Genomic DNA, 19,969 nt, shown 5'->3' on the forward strand with positions numbered 1-19,969 from the left:
ACATCTGCATTACTGTAGACACAGTTTGTTTTGCTAACAGGGCAATAGAGTAAAGCTGAAATACACAGTGGTATACATTACAGTAACACTGTGAATTACCTGTTCTCATTCCGAAAAAGCCTGACAATAGATGCCACAGTGCTCCCACTCAGAATGGGCTGGACAAGCCATGATTGAGGAAATGGTCAATAATTGTTGCCCGAATTTCACTTGAAACTTCAGCTCAATTTTGTCCTCTTGGTGCTGTAACTCTTCCACCACGCATACTGTACAAACTCCTGTTCCTCGGGCCCCTCTGCCATGGCCTCCTACTCTCCTTCTGGGCCTATGGCCTATTTGATCCATGCTTGCAAATAGCAACACAGAGGTGGCATCTTTTATAGATGGATGAGGACTGATTGCTGGTTGAAGAGTTGTGCAAATGAGTTTCACACAGGTGTAGTTTCTAATAATGGGCAGTTTCTAATAATTTCTTGTAATAAAGTAGTTTCTATCAGCTGTGAATATATTTATTTTCTTTTGTTCAACACAGTGAATCCAATAGAGTTTGGGGTCTTTCAATGAGATCTGTGGTAGCTGTTTTGTCAAAGGGTGTGAAAAATGTGTGAAACAAATGAAAAAGTGTTAAAACATTTACAAGAGTAGACTTCTGCTGTGCTAATAATGTGATCATGAAGATCAAGCGGATCCCAGTTTCATTTAGTGTGTCTTAGCAAATGAGAAAAACTGTAAAGCTTAGATAGCGTTGAACTTCCTACATTTTAATGATAACAAGACAGAGGTAATGTTGTTTGGCCCAAGTGGCTCCTGAAAGTCTTCCCCTGTTGACCTGTGTCCCTTGGCATCACATGTTAGACCCCTGATAACTGATGTCTATAAAATGGATGCAGATCTTAAATTGGATAGCCGAATTGAAGCAGTGGTGAAGTCTAGTGTCTTTCACCTAAGGCACTTGGCAAAAATAAAACCTCTGGTGTCCAGGCAATAATTTGAGATAGAAATTCATGCCTTATTACATCCTATTACATGCTTGACTACTGTAATGCACTTGATACGGGTCTTAGTCAGTCTTCTCTGTCTCGTATCCAACTGGTTCAAAATGCTGCTCCACGTCTTTTAATTGGAGCAAGGAAATATGATCACATTACACCGATTTTGGCCTCACTCCACTGGCTGCCTGTTTACTTTAGAGTTCATTTTTAAATTGCCTCACGCCGTTGTACCTCACTAAACTGCTTTACCCCTACACTTCTGCTCATTTGCTGAGGTAGCTGATAAAATTCTCCTTGACACCCGAAAATCAAAGAGGAAGATCAGATGGGACCGAGCCTTCTCCGTTGCTGCCCCTGGGCTATGGAACAACTTGCCGAAGCACATATATTATTAATGGTGCTTGCAAAGCAACATTCTTGTTATTTTGCCAGACAAAACTCGGAGCGTAACTTGTTTGAATGACTTTAAATGAGGTGTTAAATTGACCACCTTACTGAGGTGTTCTATGACTTTTATAAGCGATCGAAATTCCGAAATTCCCGGTACGGAAGCTCAAAGTGGCTTTTTTCCCCCATAGACTTCCATTATAAATTTTGGAGGTTTAAAACCCGACAAGTTTTCGAGCAATTTACACCAAACTCTACCAGCTCCTTTAGGACCTTAGTCCTTAAGTTTTATTTCAGTAGCAACTTTTGTCCAAAAGTATTGGCACCCCACCGGGTATTCACGTGACATCAAGTGTAGCCCCGCCCCCCAAAATAAGCGAAATCAAAAAGATAACACAACATGGACATGTCATATATCAAAACACTCAGCACGATGAGTGGAACTTGCCACGTGCAAGCACCATTCACATTTTCTTCAGAAAATGTACATTCTAATTTTATTTATTATTTGTTTATTTCATTATTTGTATTGTATAGTGTACAGCACTTGTGGCAACTGTGGCTGTATTTAAAGTGCTTTATAAATAAAGTAATATTATTTTTATTCTTTATTATTATTATTATTATTATTATTATTATTATTATTATTATTATTATTATTATTAAACAGTGTTTAATAATTACCCCCCCACACACACACACACACACATACACATAATAACAATTGTATTTATTTGATGATGGACAGTTTTACATACAGGTTCACTAGCTGATTTAGTTCTATATTTTTACACATGCCACAGTTACTACATTTTAAATAAATCACATAATTCTATAATGTAAATAATAATAATTTGGCATAGAACTCTATTTAATTTGATGTAATTGTCTTTGTGTAAATCAGATGATGGTTTCTGTTGTTGTTGTATTATGTGTATTTTTTTTTTAATCAGCAAAATGTCATGTTCCGACGTGAGCGGTTTTGAGAAAGAAGGCGCGGTGTAAGAGTGTGAGTTTAGCTTTATGGCGCCACCTACAGGTGAGAAATAGGAACTGCTATATCTTTAATATAGAGCAGAAAACCAACATAATTATTTCAGTTTTTACTGAGCCGGTGATGAGAACAGAAACCAGGGAAATGCTTCTCTAAATGTCAACTGCCGTTTAAATTTAAATATAAATATAGCTGTGTTAGTAAATAAAGCATTAAAAAAGTCGTGTTTGACACCGGAAGTAAATTGTAAACAGTAAAGTGCGTCTCCGGCAACGGTTTTCTGGGAGGTTTTTATTTTTTTTTTTCGAGAAAGTCTCATAAACAGAAACAAACTTAAATAAACAGTTAAATAAGATCGTCTCAGAGTCGCATCTCACCAGGACCTTTATTACCGACAAGAGGAGATTTAATAAGACACATTATCAGGTACAAACCTTTCACTGTTCTGCACTTTTAGCTGTAGCAGGCTAACGGTGCTAACTTTTAGCTATAGCAGGCTAACGGTGCTAAGTTTCACTAACTGCAGCAAAAACACACTTTATAAACAACAATAATAACAATAAGAGTAAGATAACATCAACATAGCTGGGTTTATAATCACACGTTCGGAGTTTCTTTTAATATTATTGTGTATGACTCCCGAATATCAGCAGATACGCACACACACTCACACACACTCACTCACTCCGTGTATATATTTATTATATTACATAATTAAAACAAAACAAGTTAATTAAATGTAAATGGAACATAGGCTGGAAACGCAGAAAATAAAGCACACATTTAAAGTGGATGATAAGCTGAGTGACGTTTAAAACACACACACTTTACGGCTTTAACACACTCCTTTATCCAGAGCAGCTAATATTTGATCTAATTTTATACAACTGAGGGTTAAGGGCCTCACTCAGGGGCCCAGCAGTGGCAGGTTGGTGAAGCTGGGATTCAAACTCATGACCTTCTGATCAGTGGAGCAACACTTGAACCACTGAGCTTCCACATCTCCGCAGTTAGAACATATACATACGCCGTGTATCTGTGTGTATATCCTGTATGTATGTGTTATTGTACAGATTATTGCCTCTGTGCTGCGTGGGTTTTGTTTTTATTCTCTTCAGCTGCATGTAAGAACCTGTACAACTTTACTCACTGTGATCTATAATGAAATCTGAGACAGAGAGACGGTATTATCAGTGCTGTGTGACAGAGTTTTAGTCCCTAATGACATCATGTTGCTGAAATCAGTGGTCACAGTGTGTGTGTGTTTGCACGCGCGCGCGTGTGTGTGTGTGTGTGTGTGTGTGTGTGTGTGTGTGTGTGTGTGTGTGTGTGTGTGTGTAGAGGAAGTGGAGCTCCAGCCCAGTCCAGCATGGAGCAGGCAGAGGATCAGAGCAGCCCTTGTTCCTCCAGCAGCAGCACTACAGGCTCCGGGGGAAACACTCGGCCTGCACAGATCTCACAGATGTCTCTGTACGAACGACAAGCTGTACAGGTGAGAGGGACATACACACACACACACACACACACACACACACACACACACACACACACCTCTAGCCCATCAGTGTTTACTAGGTGTAATGAGAAGTTTGTTGCTGTGTGAGTGACATGTCTCAGAGGTGTTTATAAACATGTTATAGATGGTGTTAGGGCTGTGTGATATGCTCACTTCAAACTCTCTGTAAACTTTTCTGAGCTATCACTGTTACCGAAATAACAGATAGAGCCGATGTTGAAATCTCCACATATAGACATTTATTTTTATATATAAAACATCAAACTATATGTTTACTCTAAGTATTTACAGACATTTAAACGTGAGAGTGCAGGCCGAGACTGAGGAGTGATGTGAAGGGTGAGACTGAACCTGAGTGTGTTTTGTGTCACTGATGACTTATGTGTGTGTGTGTGTGTGTGTGTGTATATACAGGCTCTGCAGGCTCTACAGCGACAGCCTAACGCAGCTCAGTATTTCCAGCAGCTGATGCTTCAACAACAGATTAACAGTGCTCAGCTTCACAACCTCGCCGCTGTTCAGCAGGTCAGACCTCCTTTACCTCCTTTACCTCCTTTACCCTATTTACCTGATTTTTACCGCCTTTATTTTAATGCATCTTGTTAACTGCAATAATTGAGCTGGCATTGTTTTTGTTTTTGTTTTGGTTTTTTTTGTATGTTTTTAGGCCACACTTGCTGCCAGTCGACAGTCGAGTTCTCCAAACACCAGCGTCTCTGCAGTCAGCACAGCACAGTGCACAGTACGTCTCTCTTAGCTGAACACACCCGAACAGTCCCTCTGAAACAGACGTGTCAATGAATGTTTAGCTAATGTTTAGTAACTGATGCACCTCCACTTAAAACTCCAGTGATTCTTCTCTTTGGACTGTTTTCTCACACAGCGTTGTTTTACATGTTTGATTAGAGCAGATCATTCTCACCTGTTCAGGTGTGTCTGCTTCTGATTTATTTGTCTGCTGTAATTTAGTGGTTTGGCCCCTTTTTTGGTCACATGAACTGATGTGCATGTCTTTCTTAGGGTAATTTAAGCAGCACTTCTGGGGGCGCGACCATGACCAACCCCCGCCCAGTCGGCCCTGCCACATCTGTGACATCATCCGCTATTAGCCAATCAGTGTTGCTGAGTGGAAACTCAGCAGGTCAGAGACAGATGTATCTACGAGTAAGTTATTTAAAAATGCAAATAAAGTTCTTTAGGTGTAATAATGTAGTTATAATCTTAGGTTTCTATGTTTATAATCTCTCTCTCTCTCTCTGTCTCTCAGGTGAATCGCTCGCTCAGAGCTCCTCAGCTCATCTTTATGCCTGGTGGCACGGCAACAGCTGCAGTGGCAACAGTTGCCCAGCAGCAGCCTCAGCAACAACAGCAACAACCCCAGCAGCAGCAACAGGAAATCCCTCCCACAACTTCCAGTACCCAGTCAGATATGGACCAGGTAAGACTACCTTATGCTCCCTCTACCTAACCCCTTTCCCATCACCCCAACACACAACCCCTGACGTTGGGACTTGCATGGTCCATTTTGACATCTTTCATTAATTAAATACCCCACTCCTACCTCATGTAACCCAGGTGCAGAATCTTGCCCTGCACTGTGCTTCTGCCCCCCGAATGGCTGCCGTTAAGACTGAATACCCTGACAGGAAGGATCCTAGTAAGTTTGTGTTTATTTATATATTATTTTCTAAGTTCTTTACCCTTTACACTATATAGTGAAGTACATATTACCTGCAGTATGTAGGACAAGACCATGTCAAAGCAAACACTTAGAACTAAACACAAGGCACGGCTCTGTGTTCTAAAGGAGCTTTAGTAGTATTATGGCCTACTCAGTGTGAGGATATTACTCCCACTACATACAGTGAAAACTGTGGTTTGGGACACAGCCATAGCTCATCCTCTACACATGAAGCATGTTTTTTAGGAATTCTGAATGTTTTTGTTTCTTATAGATTTCTCTCTCTCTCTCTCTCTCTCTCTCTCTCTCTCTCTCTCTCTCTCTCTCTCTCATACACATACTCTCACTCTCTCTCCATTCTCTCCCTGTCTCAGCTTCATTCTCTCTTGGCCCACAGTCTCAGCAGCAGCAGCAGTTTTCTCCGTCAGCTCAGCAAATCAACAGCAATAAGCTTCCCACTCCTCCTTCCTCCACCTCTTCCTCTCTTTCTTCCTCTTCCTCTACCTCCTCTCCCTCTCTCCCTCTTTCCCAGCTCTTGCTCTCTCCATCTCGACTCACACCTGCTGCGACGGTGACCCACATCCTGGTCCCGAGCTCCAATGTCCCCACTTCCTCTCTGGGTTACCCCAAGCCCAGTGTGACTGCTCAGACGCTGGTGGTGCAGCCGCTTCAGCAGCAGCAGCAGAACGGAGGGGACAAAATGGCAGGCCCTGTCCCCATCCAACCGAAAACAGCCCAAAGCAGTCGTCTGCCGTCACAGTTGCCCCCTCGGCAGCCTCCACCTATTCTCCCAGCTCCTCCCCCTTCCCACCCTCCACACGTCCCGGTCCAGTTGCTCGGTTCCAGACAGGGGACACTGGGAAACTCCCAGGCTGTAGCAGTCCCACAGGCCCGGACCTGCTACACCCAGCAGGACAGCTCCACTCACACCCCCAACCATGGCTCTGCCGCTAATGCAGTCACCGTGGTAACTGCTATGGAGACGGGCAGTGCTGGTTCAGGCCTTAAAGTGACCAACCAGAATGCAGAACCAAGTCAGATCAGCTCTTCTGCTGAGATTCTAGCTCCAGAGGGAGATCACAGCAGCACTGTAGTGCCACCAGCTGGAGAGACTATGTTTGAACAAACTGGAACCACACAGGTGAGTGACATCTTATTTACAGACTAATAGATCATTTTAGAAACGGAAATGTAATATTTCAATCTTTAATTAAATGTTATTAATGTTTGATTGGTGTTTAGATTACCTTATGTAGTAACCTATTTGATCCAACTTTTATGATGCATCATTAAATTGTCAGTCTCCTTTAAGTCTGTATTTTCTTCGCCGTGACACAGATGAAGCCTGCGATCAGCTCCTTGAAAAGAAAATCAGAATCAGATGTTGCAAGTGAGATGACCTCTGAAACCACTGCTCAGAACTGTTCATCAATCCCAGACTCCGCCCCTCCACTCTCTCCTGCTCCCTCATTGGATACTGGTGAGTCAAGACAGTTTCAAAAAACAATGATCAAATCAAAAACTTCTGAGTTACCAAATACCTCTACACAAGTAATCGTATCATTACCCCCCTCTCTCTCTCTCTCTCTCTCTCTCTCTCTCTCTCTCTCTCTCTCTCTCTCTCTCTCCCCCCCCTCTGTGCAGCTCCTGAGATAGCGTTCTCCACTCCACCGACACTGTCTCTGTCCCTGCCTCACCCTCGAGCTCCTCTCCCCCAGGCCGTGGTCAAACCACAGGTCCTAACTCACCTTATCGAAGGCTTTGTTATTCAGGAAGGCGCTGAGCCATTTCCTGTGAGTCTCTCTCTCTCTCTCTCTCTCTCTCTCTCTCTCTCTCTCAGTCTCAAAGCAATATCCAGCCGAGTTATAAGACAATCCACCTGATTCCACAGAACTAGGCTGAAGGTAATCATGTGTTTGATTGGCAGGTGACGGGTCCAATAAAGGAGCGGTCTGAGGGTGTTCCTGTGCCTCTCTCTATGCAGCCAGAAAACAACACCCCCTCTGGTCAGTGTGTTTGCGTGTCTGTGTGTGTGTGTGTGAGTGTGAGTGTATGTAAAGTGGTAAAATATTTCCTGTGGTTAATCTGTTGTTCATGCCCCACAGTGCTGAAGTGTGAGTTCTGTGAAAGATTTGCTCCTGCGAGTCAGTTCCGTGGAACTAAACGCTTCTGCTCCAAGACCTGTGCCAAGAGGTACAAAACACACACAAACAGACTTTTGTCAGTGTGTAAACCCCAGGTACATTTACAGAAACAGTACCGACAGTGTGTACCTTCTCACTTATCTGTCCACTCACCTGCTCACTCACGTTTCCACGGCAGGTACAATGTGAGTTGCAGTCATCATTTCCGCACCAGTCGAGGCCGCAGCAGTGCACCCATGTATGATGAGATGGTGAGACGCAGGGGTCCTCACAGGAGCAGCTCGGAGATCGCCTGCGCTAAAATCGCTGGCAGACACCTGCCCGTAAAGGTTTGTCTATCTCTCCATACAACCTGTCTGTCTACCCTTGTTATAGTCAGTCTGTCTGTCTCACACTGTCTGTTTGTCTCTCTTCCTGTTTGTCTCTCAGTGTCGCTCTGAGTCCAGTCGCTCAGAGGACGTCTCTAGCTGTGAAGGTGAAGAAGAAGAAGAGGAAGACTATCTCTCTCCAGGCTCCTCCTTCTCCTGTTCTCGCCCCGCCCGCTGTGGCCCTCAAATGGATGAGTCTGCACAAGGCGGCCTTCCATTGGATGGAGACCATTTCCTGTCTGCTAGCCCCTCCCACTGGAGTGTGGAGGAAGTGTGTCGCTTCATTTCCTCTCTGCAAGGTGAACCTTCAGCACCACAAAGTCCGTTTGTTTATTTTAGTGTCTGTCTCCTAACGCTGGTTCTCTCTCTGTGACATCACATCTGGGCAGGCTGTGAGGATCTGGCGGGTCACTTCCTGTCTCAGGAGATTGATGGTCAGGCGCTGCTGTTGCTGAAGGAGGAGCATCTGATGAGTACCATGAACATTAAACTGGGCCCCGCCCTCAAGATCTGCGCCTCCATCAACAGCCTGAAGGAATGAGCGTGTTGAGGGTTGGGAAGGACATTAAGGGTGGTGTGGGGGGTTGTGGGGGGATCTGGTGAGCAGGCTTTTAATGGAAGGACATTTATTCAGCATTTCACTTTAACTGACCTGAATAACAGTGACTCTCAGATCTGAGTGCACTGCCATCACTGACCATCTGACATCATCTGAACAAAACACCACCACGTGACACTGTTAGGTCAGAGCCCAGGTTATCATCAGTAAAATACAGAGAACTGAAGCTAAGTGTAAGAGCTAAACATGCTCATTCTTTAGTATGAAGCCTGGAGAGAAAACACTTTCAGAACAACAGGAGAGAAAAAGCCAAAACACTGACTATAGTACGTACATCCTGTTTTAATGCTTTACATCATTTCCCTAATCATTCTGGGACTTGTGTTCTGTCGCTCCTTCTCTACATCGCCTCTGATGTCCTGAGTTAGCAGAAGTACAGTGGTGGCAAGTGCACTCAGACTGAAGCACCCTACGGAGTGCGCACTACAGTGAGGCGCTCGCACACGGCAGTAGATCAAGGATGTTATTCTGATGTTTATTTTTCTATCAGGCTAAAGGAGAGGGCTGTGTCACCTGTCAGTATTAATGAGTAGCGTGTTTATGATGAAGGCAGACAGGAGGTCATGTGACTCCAACAGCCAATCATAGTGCATAACCCAGGCAACTTTATTTTTCTCTACAATAGGTTATTGTAGGAGTTGTTTTGTTTTTGTTTTTCATTTGTAATACCCAACAAAATCCATCACTTACTTTTTCCCTATCTTTTTGTTTAGTATAAGTGTCATGACCTTTGACCCCTCAGTTCCTGTTAGAGGAAGAGTGCCTGGCAAAGTGCACAAGTTTTCTAGTTTATTACTCCACTGTATGAAAAAATAAAGTGTTACAGTAAAAAGACTTCTTCTTCTTCTTCTTCTTCTTGAGGGGCTTGTTAATATGATAGATGTTCAGTATGTTCCAGAGCATGTTCTCTCTCTCTCACACACACACACACACACACACACACACACTCTTTGACCCGTCTCCCAGTGCAGAGGGAGCGTGAAAGAAGCCGTTCTGCTTTTAGGGTTGTTATTTACGAGAGACGAGTGAATGATGGAGGGAGGAGAAACACAGAGGCGCCGGACGTAACACAGGTGGTCACCATGGCGTTACCATAGAGATGAAGCGAGAAAGATAGAAACTGTGTGTGTTCTGAGTGCTGTGCTCATTACTCTGTGTTGTCATTACTGTAGAGAACGAGTGGAACCGTGTAGAACCCTCAAGTGTGGAGTTCGGGTTCTACACAATGTACTGTTTATTTACCCAAAGAGTACCAGTGAGACTGAAAATATAGACAGGACATCATATACACTAATAAATAAGCAGAGCTGAAATGGTCATCCGATAGTTTGAACAATAAACTGTAGGTGAGGAAGCTGTGTTTCAGTCTGGATTCGATAAAGATCTGTAAAGACAGGAGCCGAGTGAGTGACCAGAGGAGCTCCAAGACCTCCAGCTGAGGATGGAAAGGAAAGTCCATGGTGTAGGAGGGACAGCCATTCACAGGGACATCGAGTCATTCAGCTTTCTGCAAGACGTCACTCAGCAGAAAGTGGAGGTTGAATAAAATTAAGTTCAAGCCTGAGGCACGCCGTAGCCCAGATTCACTGAGGCCAGATTGGGTGGGGCTTTGTTTCCTGTACCAATGAAGACACTCTATAGCATTTATCTATACAGATAGAAATTATCTTCCTGATGTTTTTTTCTTTCCTCCTCACTATCTGCACACTGGAATGGTGTCTAATCTCTCTATCCAGTATCACACGGGTGAGATGCGGTTCCTGGGTCAGTCTGGTTCTTCCACAGGTTCCTCCTCAGGTGTATTTGTGTAACGCTGCACTGCGATGATGTTACAGTGTTAAATCACACTGAATTGAGCAGAAGTAGTTTTAAAAGAAGTTTTGCTGTGAGCTTTTATTTCTTTTGCTTTTCTGTTTTTAACTCAGTTTTTGCTTGACTTATTATTATTATTATTATTATTATTATTATTATTATTATTATGGTTGTTGTGTTTTCAGGAGTTTCAGGTCCTATAGCTCTCTCCGTCCCGGACATGATTTATTTCCAGCAGGTTCAATATTTGTGGTCCCCTCTTGTCTAAATGTCATCCCTTCTTCCGAGACAATACAGAGGCGTGAAGGACGACAGAATGGAGGGAGTGTGGGAGAAAGGGAGTGACGGAGGGGGCACACTCGTAAAGAAGAGCAACAAAGTTTGGGAAAATTAAACAAGATGTAAAGGGGACAGGGGCATGTCCCTTCTCTCTCTGTCTCTCTCATTGTATTTATTTCTCAGTTTATTTATCACTTGCTTCACTCGGTTTTACGCAAAAGATGTTTGTGTAAGAGATATAAAGGGGTGACATTTTCTGACGCAGACTTCACAGACACTAGGTAACACACATACGTCATGAGTATTCAAATAGGAAACGCCTACATTCTCTTTCTCTCTCTCTCTCACACACACACACATTAGTAGTGCTTAAGCTAAGAGAGGTGGTGGGCACTACAGCAGTCACACATTCGTGTGTGTGTGTGTGTGTGTGTGTGTGTGTGTGTGTGTGTGTGTGTGTGTGTGTGTGTGTGTGTGTGCTCTAGTGTGCAAATAAATGTGTGATTTGTTTAGTGTGAATTTGCAATTCATTTGTTCCCTCAAATGAGTCATTTAGAGAATGAGTCATTCATGATTCACTATTATATCATTTACCAATTTTTATGAAACCTACACATTCAAACAGACATACACACACACACACACACACACACACACACACACACAATTCAGTGATAACACTAACAGTGAGGCTGAGCTCATATCTGTCTCTCCCTCTCTCTGCTCCTCAGAGCCCGAGGCCCCCCCCCCCCCGCCCCTGTTCCCAATCCCCCAAACTCTTTATAGCCCCTGCCCCACCTCCTGTATCTGCACTCGTCCCATCATACTCCTCCGGATTGTCCTCTACAGGAATACACACTAGTCTCTCGCTGTGCACAGGGAGTTTCATCAGCATCAAAATCCTCTTCAATTTAGGACTTTATTTGGACTTTAATTACATTTTAATAACTTTTAATAAATGAGTCCAGTTAAAGATGAATGTTTTTTTTATTAGAGTTTTTGATCCAAGTGACAGTCAGAAGTGTTACTAATAAAAAAGAAAAGATAATTTATTATTAATAATAACAAGTGAAACACTGAATGAAGCGGAAGCTGATTGGACAGAAACCTGAGTATAAATCACAGGAGCGCTTTTAATAATCATTGGATTGGATTGGTTTGTTACGTTTAGTTATTATTATTGGATGGTTGCCGTGGTGCTGTGGACAGGTGAGTTTTACTTCCTCATTACATTACACTTCACTTACTGGTGATGTCATAATACATGTCCATGTCTAAGATTGCCTTTTTTTTAGTAATTTAGTGCTTTTAATAATTAGATTAATTCAGAACACATTTTGTGTGTGTGTGTGTGTGTGTGTGTGTGTGTGTGTGTGTGTGTGTGTGTGTGTGTGTGTGTGTGTGAGAGTGAGTGATAACTTCAGAACTGCTGATGATTTCAACTCATTTTGACAGATATGAGGGGAAAATCCCCGGCGCTGCACCCCAGAGAATGAGACAGACAGACTGATGGACAGACACCTAACCACAAAAAATAGATAGACAGAATAATAATACAAACTGACAGACAGATTAAAATATACTCAGTATAGATAGACTGATAGACAGACAAGCAGAAAAAACACTAGAAGGACTGACAGAGGGATAGACAGTCTGATGCCCACAGTCTCTTCTGTCATTCAACCGGGACGATGCCTCCTGTTGTTGCTATGGGCAACCCATCTCACCATGGCAACCAACTGGCTGTAAGTGAAAGATGGCATCACGCATGCAAACGCTAAAATGTCTCATGCATGCAAGTTCCACACAATCCACCTAAGTTCATTGTGTAAGAATTAGAGGTGGGGATGTGGGCAGAGTGAGAAAAAAACTATGTATATTTATATACTGTCAGGTGACATGAATATGTTTCTGTATCTGAACTTTGCTTGTCTTTGTCTCCCCCCCCCCCCCCCACACACACACACACCTGCTGTCTGTCTGTTTGTCTGTCTGTCTGTCTGTACACCAGTTCTCTGGTGCGTGTGCCACGCTCTCGGCCCGTGTCTGGTTCAGGGGTGTGTGATCGTCTGCGGGGTCTGTCTGTGGGGCAGGTGGGAGTGTGTAGGGCACGAGCGGAAGTGATGGAGTCTGTACGCAGAGCGTCTGAGATGGTCATCGACGAGGTGAGAGACAGACAAGACAGATCATGAATCAGAATAAAATAATCTGAACCAGGAGCACCTTTGAGCAAAGACATGCAATGAAAACAAACTTCTAAGGCCCATAAGCTGTAACCAAGCTAAAACATCTCTGACGCCCTCTAGTGGCTGTCTGCAATACATTTCTTATGATAGGAATTATGGGTAATAAATAAATGGGTGTGGTTGATGAGGTGATTCACTCACACACACACACACACACACACACATTGGAAGCTCAGAGGGAATTCTTGGTATTTTCCCCTTATGTTCCTCAATGTAGTGGTTTTATAACCCACATGAGAAAAAGATATGAACAGCCATGTAGTGAAAACTGTCTCTCTATCCCTGTCTTTCTCTCAGTGTCAGCATCAGTTCCGTAATCGGAGGTGGAACTGCTCTACTACTCCTCGTGGTGTTAATATCTTTGGCCGTGTTATGTATCAAGGTCGGATATTTACAGTCACCTTACAGTGGACTCATCTAGCAGCCTTACCTAAACCCATCACTGTGCTGCTGTTAGCTGATGTGTTAACTTAGCTCACTAATTAGCATTAGACATTGTGTGTATTTTATGTTGAGCTTGTCTTACTTAAGCTCCAACTTTGTTAGCCCAGAGAACCCCATTCCACAAAATCAGGCTCTCTGTGCGTGTGTGTGTGTGTGTGTGTGTGTGTGTGTGTGTGTGTGTGTGTGTGTGTGTGTGTGTGTGTGTGTGTGTGTGTGTGTGTGTGTGTGTGTGTGTTGCAGGCACTCGGGAGGCAGCTTTTGTCCACGCCCTCTCCTCTGCAGCTGTCGCCGTTGCAGTGACGCGAGGCTGCAGCCGAGGGGAGCTGGAGAGGTGCGGCTGTGACCGTAAGGTCAGGGGAGTTAGTCCTGAGGGTGTGTATACACACACACACACACACACACACACACACACACACACACACACACACACACACACACACACACACACAGATAGGCAGGCAGTGCTAGCTAGTGTTAGATAATTAGATAATAAAGTTGTCAGTGTTCATTTTTTTTTTATTAATGTTCCAGTGTGATAAAGATCTTTCTAGTGTTACATCAAATCCAAAGCTACACAGAAATGGATAAAGACTCCTGTAAAGAAACTTGTGTTTCAAGAGTCAAGAAGCTTATATTGTCATTTCAACCATTTATAGCTGACACAGTACATAGTGAAATGAAACGTTCCCCCAGGACCATGGTGCTATATAGAACAAAGACAGTTACATAGAACAACACAGCTAAGGACTAAAAGTAAGTTAGTCTTAGCCACAAAAAAGTGTAATGTGTGCAACCTGGTGCAAGACAAAAAAAACAAGATAGCACCAACCAGTGTACATTCTGACCGTTACAAAACATTGTGCCAAAAAAGGTACAGAGTTTTAAACGCTGTGTAAAAAGAGGGCTGTAAACACAGAGTTAATGCAAACATATATACAATTCTGTTAGAGCAGCAATTGGGTGCGGTATTGGAATTTGGTATGCAAAATCAATTATATAAATATGCACAAATATGCAAAACTGCAATTTAAAGAATGTGCAAAAACAGTGATTGTGTGAATATTCAAGTGTGTGTGTGTGTGTGTGTGTGTGTGTGTGTGTGTGTGTGTGTGTGTGTGTGTGTGTGTGTGTGAGTATGTATTAGTTCGGTAACAGTGCAGTTCTGGGTATTGAGAAGCCTGATGGCTTGAGGGAAGAAACTATTGCACATTCTGGTTGTGAGGACCAGATTGCTTCTGTACCTTTTCCGAGATGGCAGGAGGGTGAAGAGTGTGTGTGAGGGGTGTCTGGGGTTATCCACAATGCTGTTGGCTTTGTGGATGCAGCATGTGGTGTAAATGTCTGTGAAAGAGGGAAGAGAGACTCCAATGATCTTCTCAGCTTTCTTCACTATCCGCTGCAGGGTCTTGCGATCCAAGATGGTGCAGTTCCCAAACCAGTGGAGTGATGCAGCTGCTCAGAAAGCTCTCAATGGTCCCTCTGTAAAATGTAGTCAGGATGGGGGAAGGGACATGGGCTTTCCTCAGCCTTTGTAAAAAGTAGAGACATTGCTGGGCTTTCTTGGTGATGGAGCTGGTGTTGAGTGAGCAATTTAAGTTCTTCACCAGATGAACACCAAGGAATTTGGTGCTCTTGACAATAGCCACTGAGGAACCATCAATGTTCAGCAGAGTGTGGTTGCTCTGTGCTCCTCTGAAGTCAACAAACATCTTTTTAATTTTATCAACGTTCAGAGACAGGTTGTTGTCATCGCATTGAGGAGCTCTGTATGCCGACTCATCCTTTTTGCTGATGAGACCCACCACGGTCGTTTCATCAGTGAACTGGGTGATAATGTTCGATCTGTGCACACAGTCGTGAGTCAGCAAGGTGAACAGCAGTGGAGTTAGCATGCAGCCCTGAGGGGCTACAGTGCTCAGTGTGATGATGCTGGAGATGCTGTTCCCAATCCTGACAGAGTGAGGTCTCTTACTCAGCAAGTCCAGGATCCAGTTGCAGAGGGAGGTGTTCAGTCCCAGCAGGCCCAGCTTCTCAATCAGGTGCTGAGTGATAATTGTGTTGAATGCCGAACTAAAGTCTATGAACGGCATTCGTACGTAAGTGTCTTTATTGACCAGGTGGGTGAGGGCTAAATGAAGGGCAGTGATCCGTGATTTAACAGCAGTCTCAGGATTTGAACATTACTGAAGAGGGACAACCTCACCTCCTGTCCTCACCTATTCCTGTCCTCCTGTATTCACCTATTCCTGTCCATCTCTCCTCCTGTCCTCACTTCCTCCTGTCCTCACTTCCTCCTGTTTTCATCTCCTCCTGTCCTCACAACCTCCTGTCCTCACATCCTCCTGTTCTCATCTCCTCCTGTCCTCACCTCATTTCCTCACCTCCTCCTGTCCTCACCCCCTCCTCTCCTCATCTCCTCTTGTCCTCACCTCCTTCTGTCCTCATCTTCACCTGTCCTCCTGTCCTCACATCCTCCTTTTCTCATGTCCTCCTGTCCTCACCTCCTTCTGTCCTCACATTCTTCTGTCCTCATCTTCTATTGTCCTCACCTCCTCCTGTCTTCCTGTCCTCACCTCCTCCTGTCCTCACCTCCTCCTGTCTTCATATATTCCTGTCCTCTCCTCTTGTCCTCACCTCCTCATATCCCTGTGTGTCTCTGCAGGGTTTCAGTGGTCGGGGTGTTCTGATAATCTGTCATACGGTGTTGCGTTCTCTCAGACGTTCGTCGATGAGCCGGAGCGACTGAAGGGCACGTCATCGGGCCGACCGCTAATGAATATCCACAATAATGAAGCAGGACGGAAGGTGAGCATAGAAAGACAGACAAAATGGAATCGATTCTGATAGAAATGTCACTCCATATTTCACTAAACTCCTTTTCTCTCGCTTTGTGTTTCTGTCTCTCTCTGTCTGTCTATCTGCCGTTCTGTCTGTCTGTCTGTCTCTCCAGGCTATCCTCCACAACATGCAGGTGGAGTGTAAATGTCATGGTGTTTCGGGGTCCTGTGAGCTCAGAACCTGCTGGAAGGTGATGCCTCCTTTCCGTAGAGTTGGCGCTGTACTGAAGGAAAGGTTTGACGGAGCAACAGAGGTACATCATACAACTGAGACATACATGTAGGATAGAAATCCATTATTCTTTATCCATTTTCAGTGAATTATGGGTTTGTGGTGGGGAACCTAACATAAAATGTAATGTTCAGGACTGATCTCTAAAGTTTGATAAGGTCAAAGCTCACCTTTTTTTTCTCAGGTGCGTTTGACTCGTATCGGATCTCGTGCCGCTCTACTGCCCAAGGACCCTGATGTGAAGCCGCCTGCTGCCCGAGATCTTGTCTACTTGGCCACCTCTCCTGATTTCTGTCGCTTGGACCCTGAGAACGGCATTCTGGGAACAGCTGGCCGCCGCTGCAATGGTACTGACCCCGCATCTCCATACTCCGCCCCTTCATTTCCATAAAGTTTTGAACTTTTCCTTTGTGATGTACTTCAGAATAATTTCAGATTGTTACAGCCCTGTCCTGTCTCTCTCTCTCTCTCTGTTTTTGCTCTGCCCCCTCACCTCTGTACCCACCCCTCTCCTGCCACACAGGAACATCACGTTTAGCCCCAGACAGCTGTGAGCTGCTGTGCTGTGGTCCGGGTTTCCGCTCGGGGCGAGCCGAAGTGGTTCAGCGCTGCTCCTGTAAATTCTCATGGTGCTGCTCGGTTCAGTGTCAGCAGTGCAGAAACACAGTGCTCATACACACCTGCAGAGAGTGACACGCACACACACACAAACAAACAGATGACTAATAGCATGAGACAATGCTTTAAGGCAGAGATTAACCCTGTAACCCCAGCTGTAGTGTGGAAAAGTGTAATAATCATAGAACATGCTCGGTGTAACTGATAATAATCTCATATTTATTTCAGACTCAGTACATAACGCTGCTGCTGTATTCACCAACACACATCACTGTACATAACCTAATAAACTTATCACCATGGTTACAGCAGCGTTTGGCTTGTTCATCTAATTCAAACACACACACTTCTTTTTTCTGGTACACACATGGTCACTGATGGAGCCATTAATTATACCGTCGCTGTCGGGCGGAATCCTCGTATATCCAAAACCATTATTTTTCAGGAAAAAAAAAAAGCCGTATCTCATCTGCAATGCACAGGGTTTAGTCCGCGTTGCAGTTGATTGTCTTGTGCTAGCGGGGGTCAAGATTTTTTTTTCTTTGAGCCCAGTGTTTTGAAGACATTTACCTCAGAAGACTTTTTGTTGATTCGTTGTGACTCTTCTTGAGGAGAAATATGCCGTGAAGCTGTCCCGCGGAGTGAAGAAGAGGTGGACAGTTGAAGTGTCCAATGGAGTTAAGAGATTTGTGCTCAAGCTATTTTCAAGACTTTAGATTGGTTAATAACTTGTTAAAAAAAACAGACCCACGTGGGGACTGACCTATAGCATCGATATGTGAAAAAATATGAAATTGACATAATTTGGACATAGGAGGTTTCCGCCCGACAGCGACGATCCATTTATTATTATTATTATTATTATTATTATTATTATTATTATTATTATTATTATTGTTGTTGTTGTTGTTGTTGTTTATTATTATTATTATTATTATTATTATTATTATTATTATTATTATTATTATCCAAGTTCTAGTATAAACACTAATCATTTTTGTTTCAAGTTGATACACATTAATTATATTTTTTGGCCAGGATTCTTAAGATTAATTGTTTAAATAAAATAAGTTGAAATGTCAAATGAACTTCTTCACTGTAATGATTGGAATTACATCTGACCAATTGCATGCATTCTTTATGACACGCCCACTATTGTACAGGATTCTCTGGAGGTTATAATGCGTTATAAAAACAGTACACACTCATTAGTGCTGACCTGTTTCTGTGCAACTGGGTTACTGTGGACATCTGAGAGAATATTATAGGATACAGAGCTAGCCCCTCCTACTACTACTTCACACACACACACACACACACACACCACTGAGATGTGGGTTTTGTGTGTGTGTGTGTGTGTGTGTGTGTGTGTGTGTGTGTGTGTGTGTGTGTGTGTGCGCGTGTAAAAGTAAGTAGGTCACACGACAGTGTGTCTATCATGGTTTACATGCTTTCATGCAATCCTTTTCAGAGAATGACACAGGCATTATGGGACGTGTGTGTGTGTGTGTGTGTGTGTGTGTGTGTGTGTGTGTGTGTGTGTGTGTGTGTGTGTGACTCCTCCACCTCCTCAACTCTGACCCTGATTGGTGACCAACACCAAATCTCCATGGTGACCAGTGTAGGTGGATAAGGAATGTGTGTGTGTGTGTGTGTGTGTGTGTGTGTGTGTGTGTGTGTGTGTGTGTGTGTGTGTGTGTGTGTGTGTGTGTGTGTGTGTGTGTGTGTGTGCGTGTGTGTGTGTGTGGGAGGGGGTGTTAAGCATGTCACTGTTATGCCAGTTGAATGTTTGCTACGGCAGGATGCTTGCTATGACAGGGAAGCACAGTGATGTGAAAGCAGAAGAATTTGTATATAAATAATAATCCGTATGCAGTAACCCCATCAGTCATGACTAGTAAATACTAATCCATCATATCTAATCTGTAAACTGTAATGTATGATCTACCACATTTAGAATATATGTTCCATAACCTCATCATCTGTATCAGGAGTAATAATCAGGAGTTCAGAATTTTGATGGCATTTGGGGAAAACGCTCCTCTTCTGCGTCTCAATCTTGGTAATGTGGTTGCAGAGGACTGATGGAGGAACAGTCTGCTGTAAGATCTGTCTGATTGAGGAACAGTCCACTGTAGGATCAGTATGATAGAGGGACAGTACACTGTATGATCAGTCTGATGTAGGAACAGTCCGCTGTGGGATCAGTCTGATGGAGGAACCATCCCCTGTGGGATCAGTCTGATGGAGGAACCATCCCCTGTGGGATCAGCCTGATGGAGGAACCATCCCCTGTGGGATCAGCCTGATGGAAGAACAGTCCTTTGCTGGAGTGTTTGGAAATCTTTATGATCTTTGCTGCTCTGGTCTTGGTGTAGATATTCTATATAGTGCATGCTGGGCAGTGCTGACTTCCTGATCTGTTCACACGTCTCTTCACACACATGCAGTTCCTTTTCCAGGTGGTGATGTTACCAGTACACAAGCAGCTGATGATGACGATATTGTTGATGACAAGTAACCAAGCTTCCTCAGCAGTTACTGACACATGTCTCACTCTGTCTCTCTCTCTCTCTCTCTCTCTCTCTCTCTCTCTCTCTCTCTCTCTCTCTCTCTCTCTCTCTCTCTCTCTCTCTCTCTCTCACACACACACACACACACACACACAGATACACCATCAAACTACTTTCTCTTAAGGACCTGTTTAAGTACCATTCCCACAGTCATCCTCATAAACCTAATAATAATAATAATAATAATAATAATAATAATAATAATAATAATAATAATAATAATAGTG

The 19,969-nt window shown here is 43.6% G+C and overlaps 2 protein-coding genes across 3 annotated transcripts; both read left to right on the top strand.

Annotated features, from left to right (window-relative positions):
* Positions 1-2,476: 2,476 nt before the first annotated feature.
* phc1 (polyhomeotic homolog 1) lies at positions 2,477-9,535 on the top strand. Its single transcript, XM_027154595.2, has 15 exons — positions 2,477-2,799; positions 3,715-3,865; positions 4,304-4,414; positions 4,557-4,631; positions 4,910-5,053; positions 5,157-5,327; positions 5,465-5,546; positions 5,945-6,711; positions 6,909-7,050; positions 7,215-7,363; positions 7,498-7,576; positions 7,676-7,763; positions 7,893-8,043; positions 8,144-8,381; positions 8,472-9,535. Exons 2-15 carry the CDS (start codon positions 3,743-3,745, stop codon positions 8,621-8,623), a joined length of 2,472 nt encoding a protein of 823 aa, XP_027010396.1. The 5' UTR covers positions 2,477-2,799; positions 3,715-3,742; the 3' UTR covers positions 8,624-9,535.
* Positions 9,536-11,668: 2,133 nt separating this feature from the next.
* On the top strand, positions 11,669-17,896 carry wnt4b (wingless-type MMTV integration site family, member 4b). Of its 2 annotated transcripts, XM_027155191.2 has the most exons (9): positions 11,669-12,001; positions 12,248-12,537; positions 12,804-12,957; positions 13,336-13,420; positions 13,723-13,854; positions 16,145-16,287; positions 16,433-16,573; positions 16,736-16,898; positions 17,075-17,896. In XM_027155191.2, the coding sequence occupies exons 2-9, from the start codon at positions 12,449-12,451 to the stop codon at positions 17,242-17,244; spliced, it is 1,077 nt and encodes a 358-aa protein (XP_027010992.1). In that variant the 5' UTR covers positions 11,669-12,001; positions 12,248-12,448; the 3' UTR covers positions 17,245-17,896. The 2 variants fall into 2 exon arrangements, with proteins under 2 accessions (XP_027010992.1, XP_047667199.1); XM_047811243.1 differs by lacking the exons at positions 11,669-12,001; positions 12,248-12,537; positions 12,804-12,957 and adding an exon at positions 13,069-13,226.
* The last annotated feature ends 2,073 nt before the right edge of the window (positions 17,897-19,969 follow it).

The sequence above is a fragment of the Tachysurus fulvidraco genome, chromosome 3 (genome assembly GCF_022655615.1).
Source record: "Tachysurus fulvidraco isolate hzauxx_2018 chromosome 3, HZAU_PFXX_2.0, whole genome shotgun sequence".
In the NCBI taxonomy this organism is placed as follows: domain Eukaryota; kingdom Metazoa; phylum Chordata; class Actinopteri; order Siluriformes; family Bagridae; genus Tachysurus; species Tachysurus fulvidraco.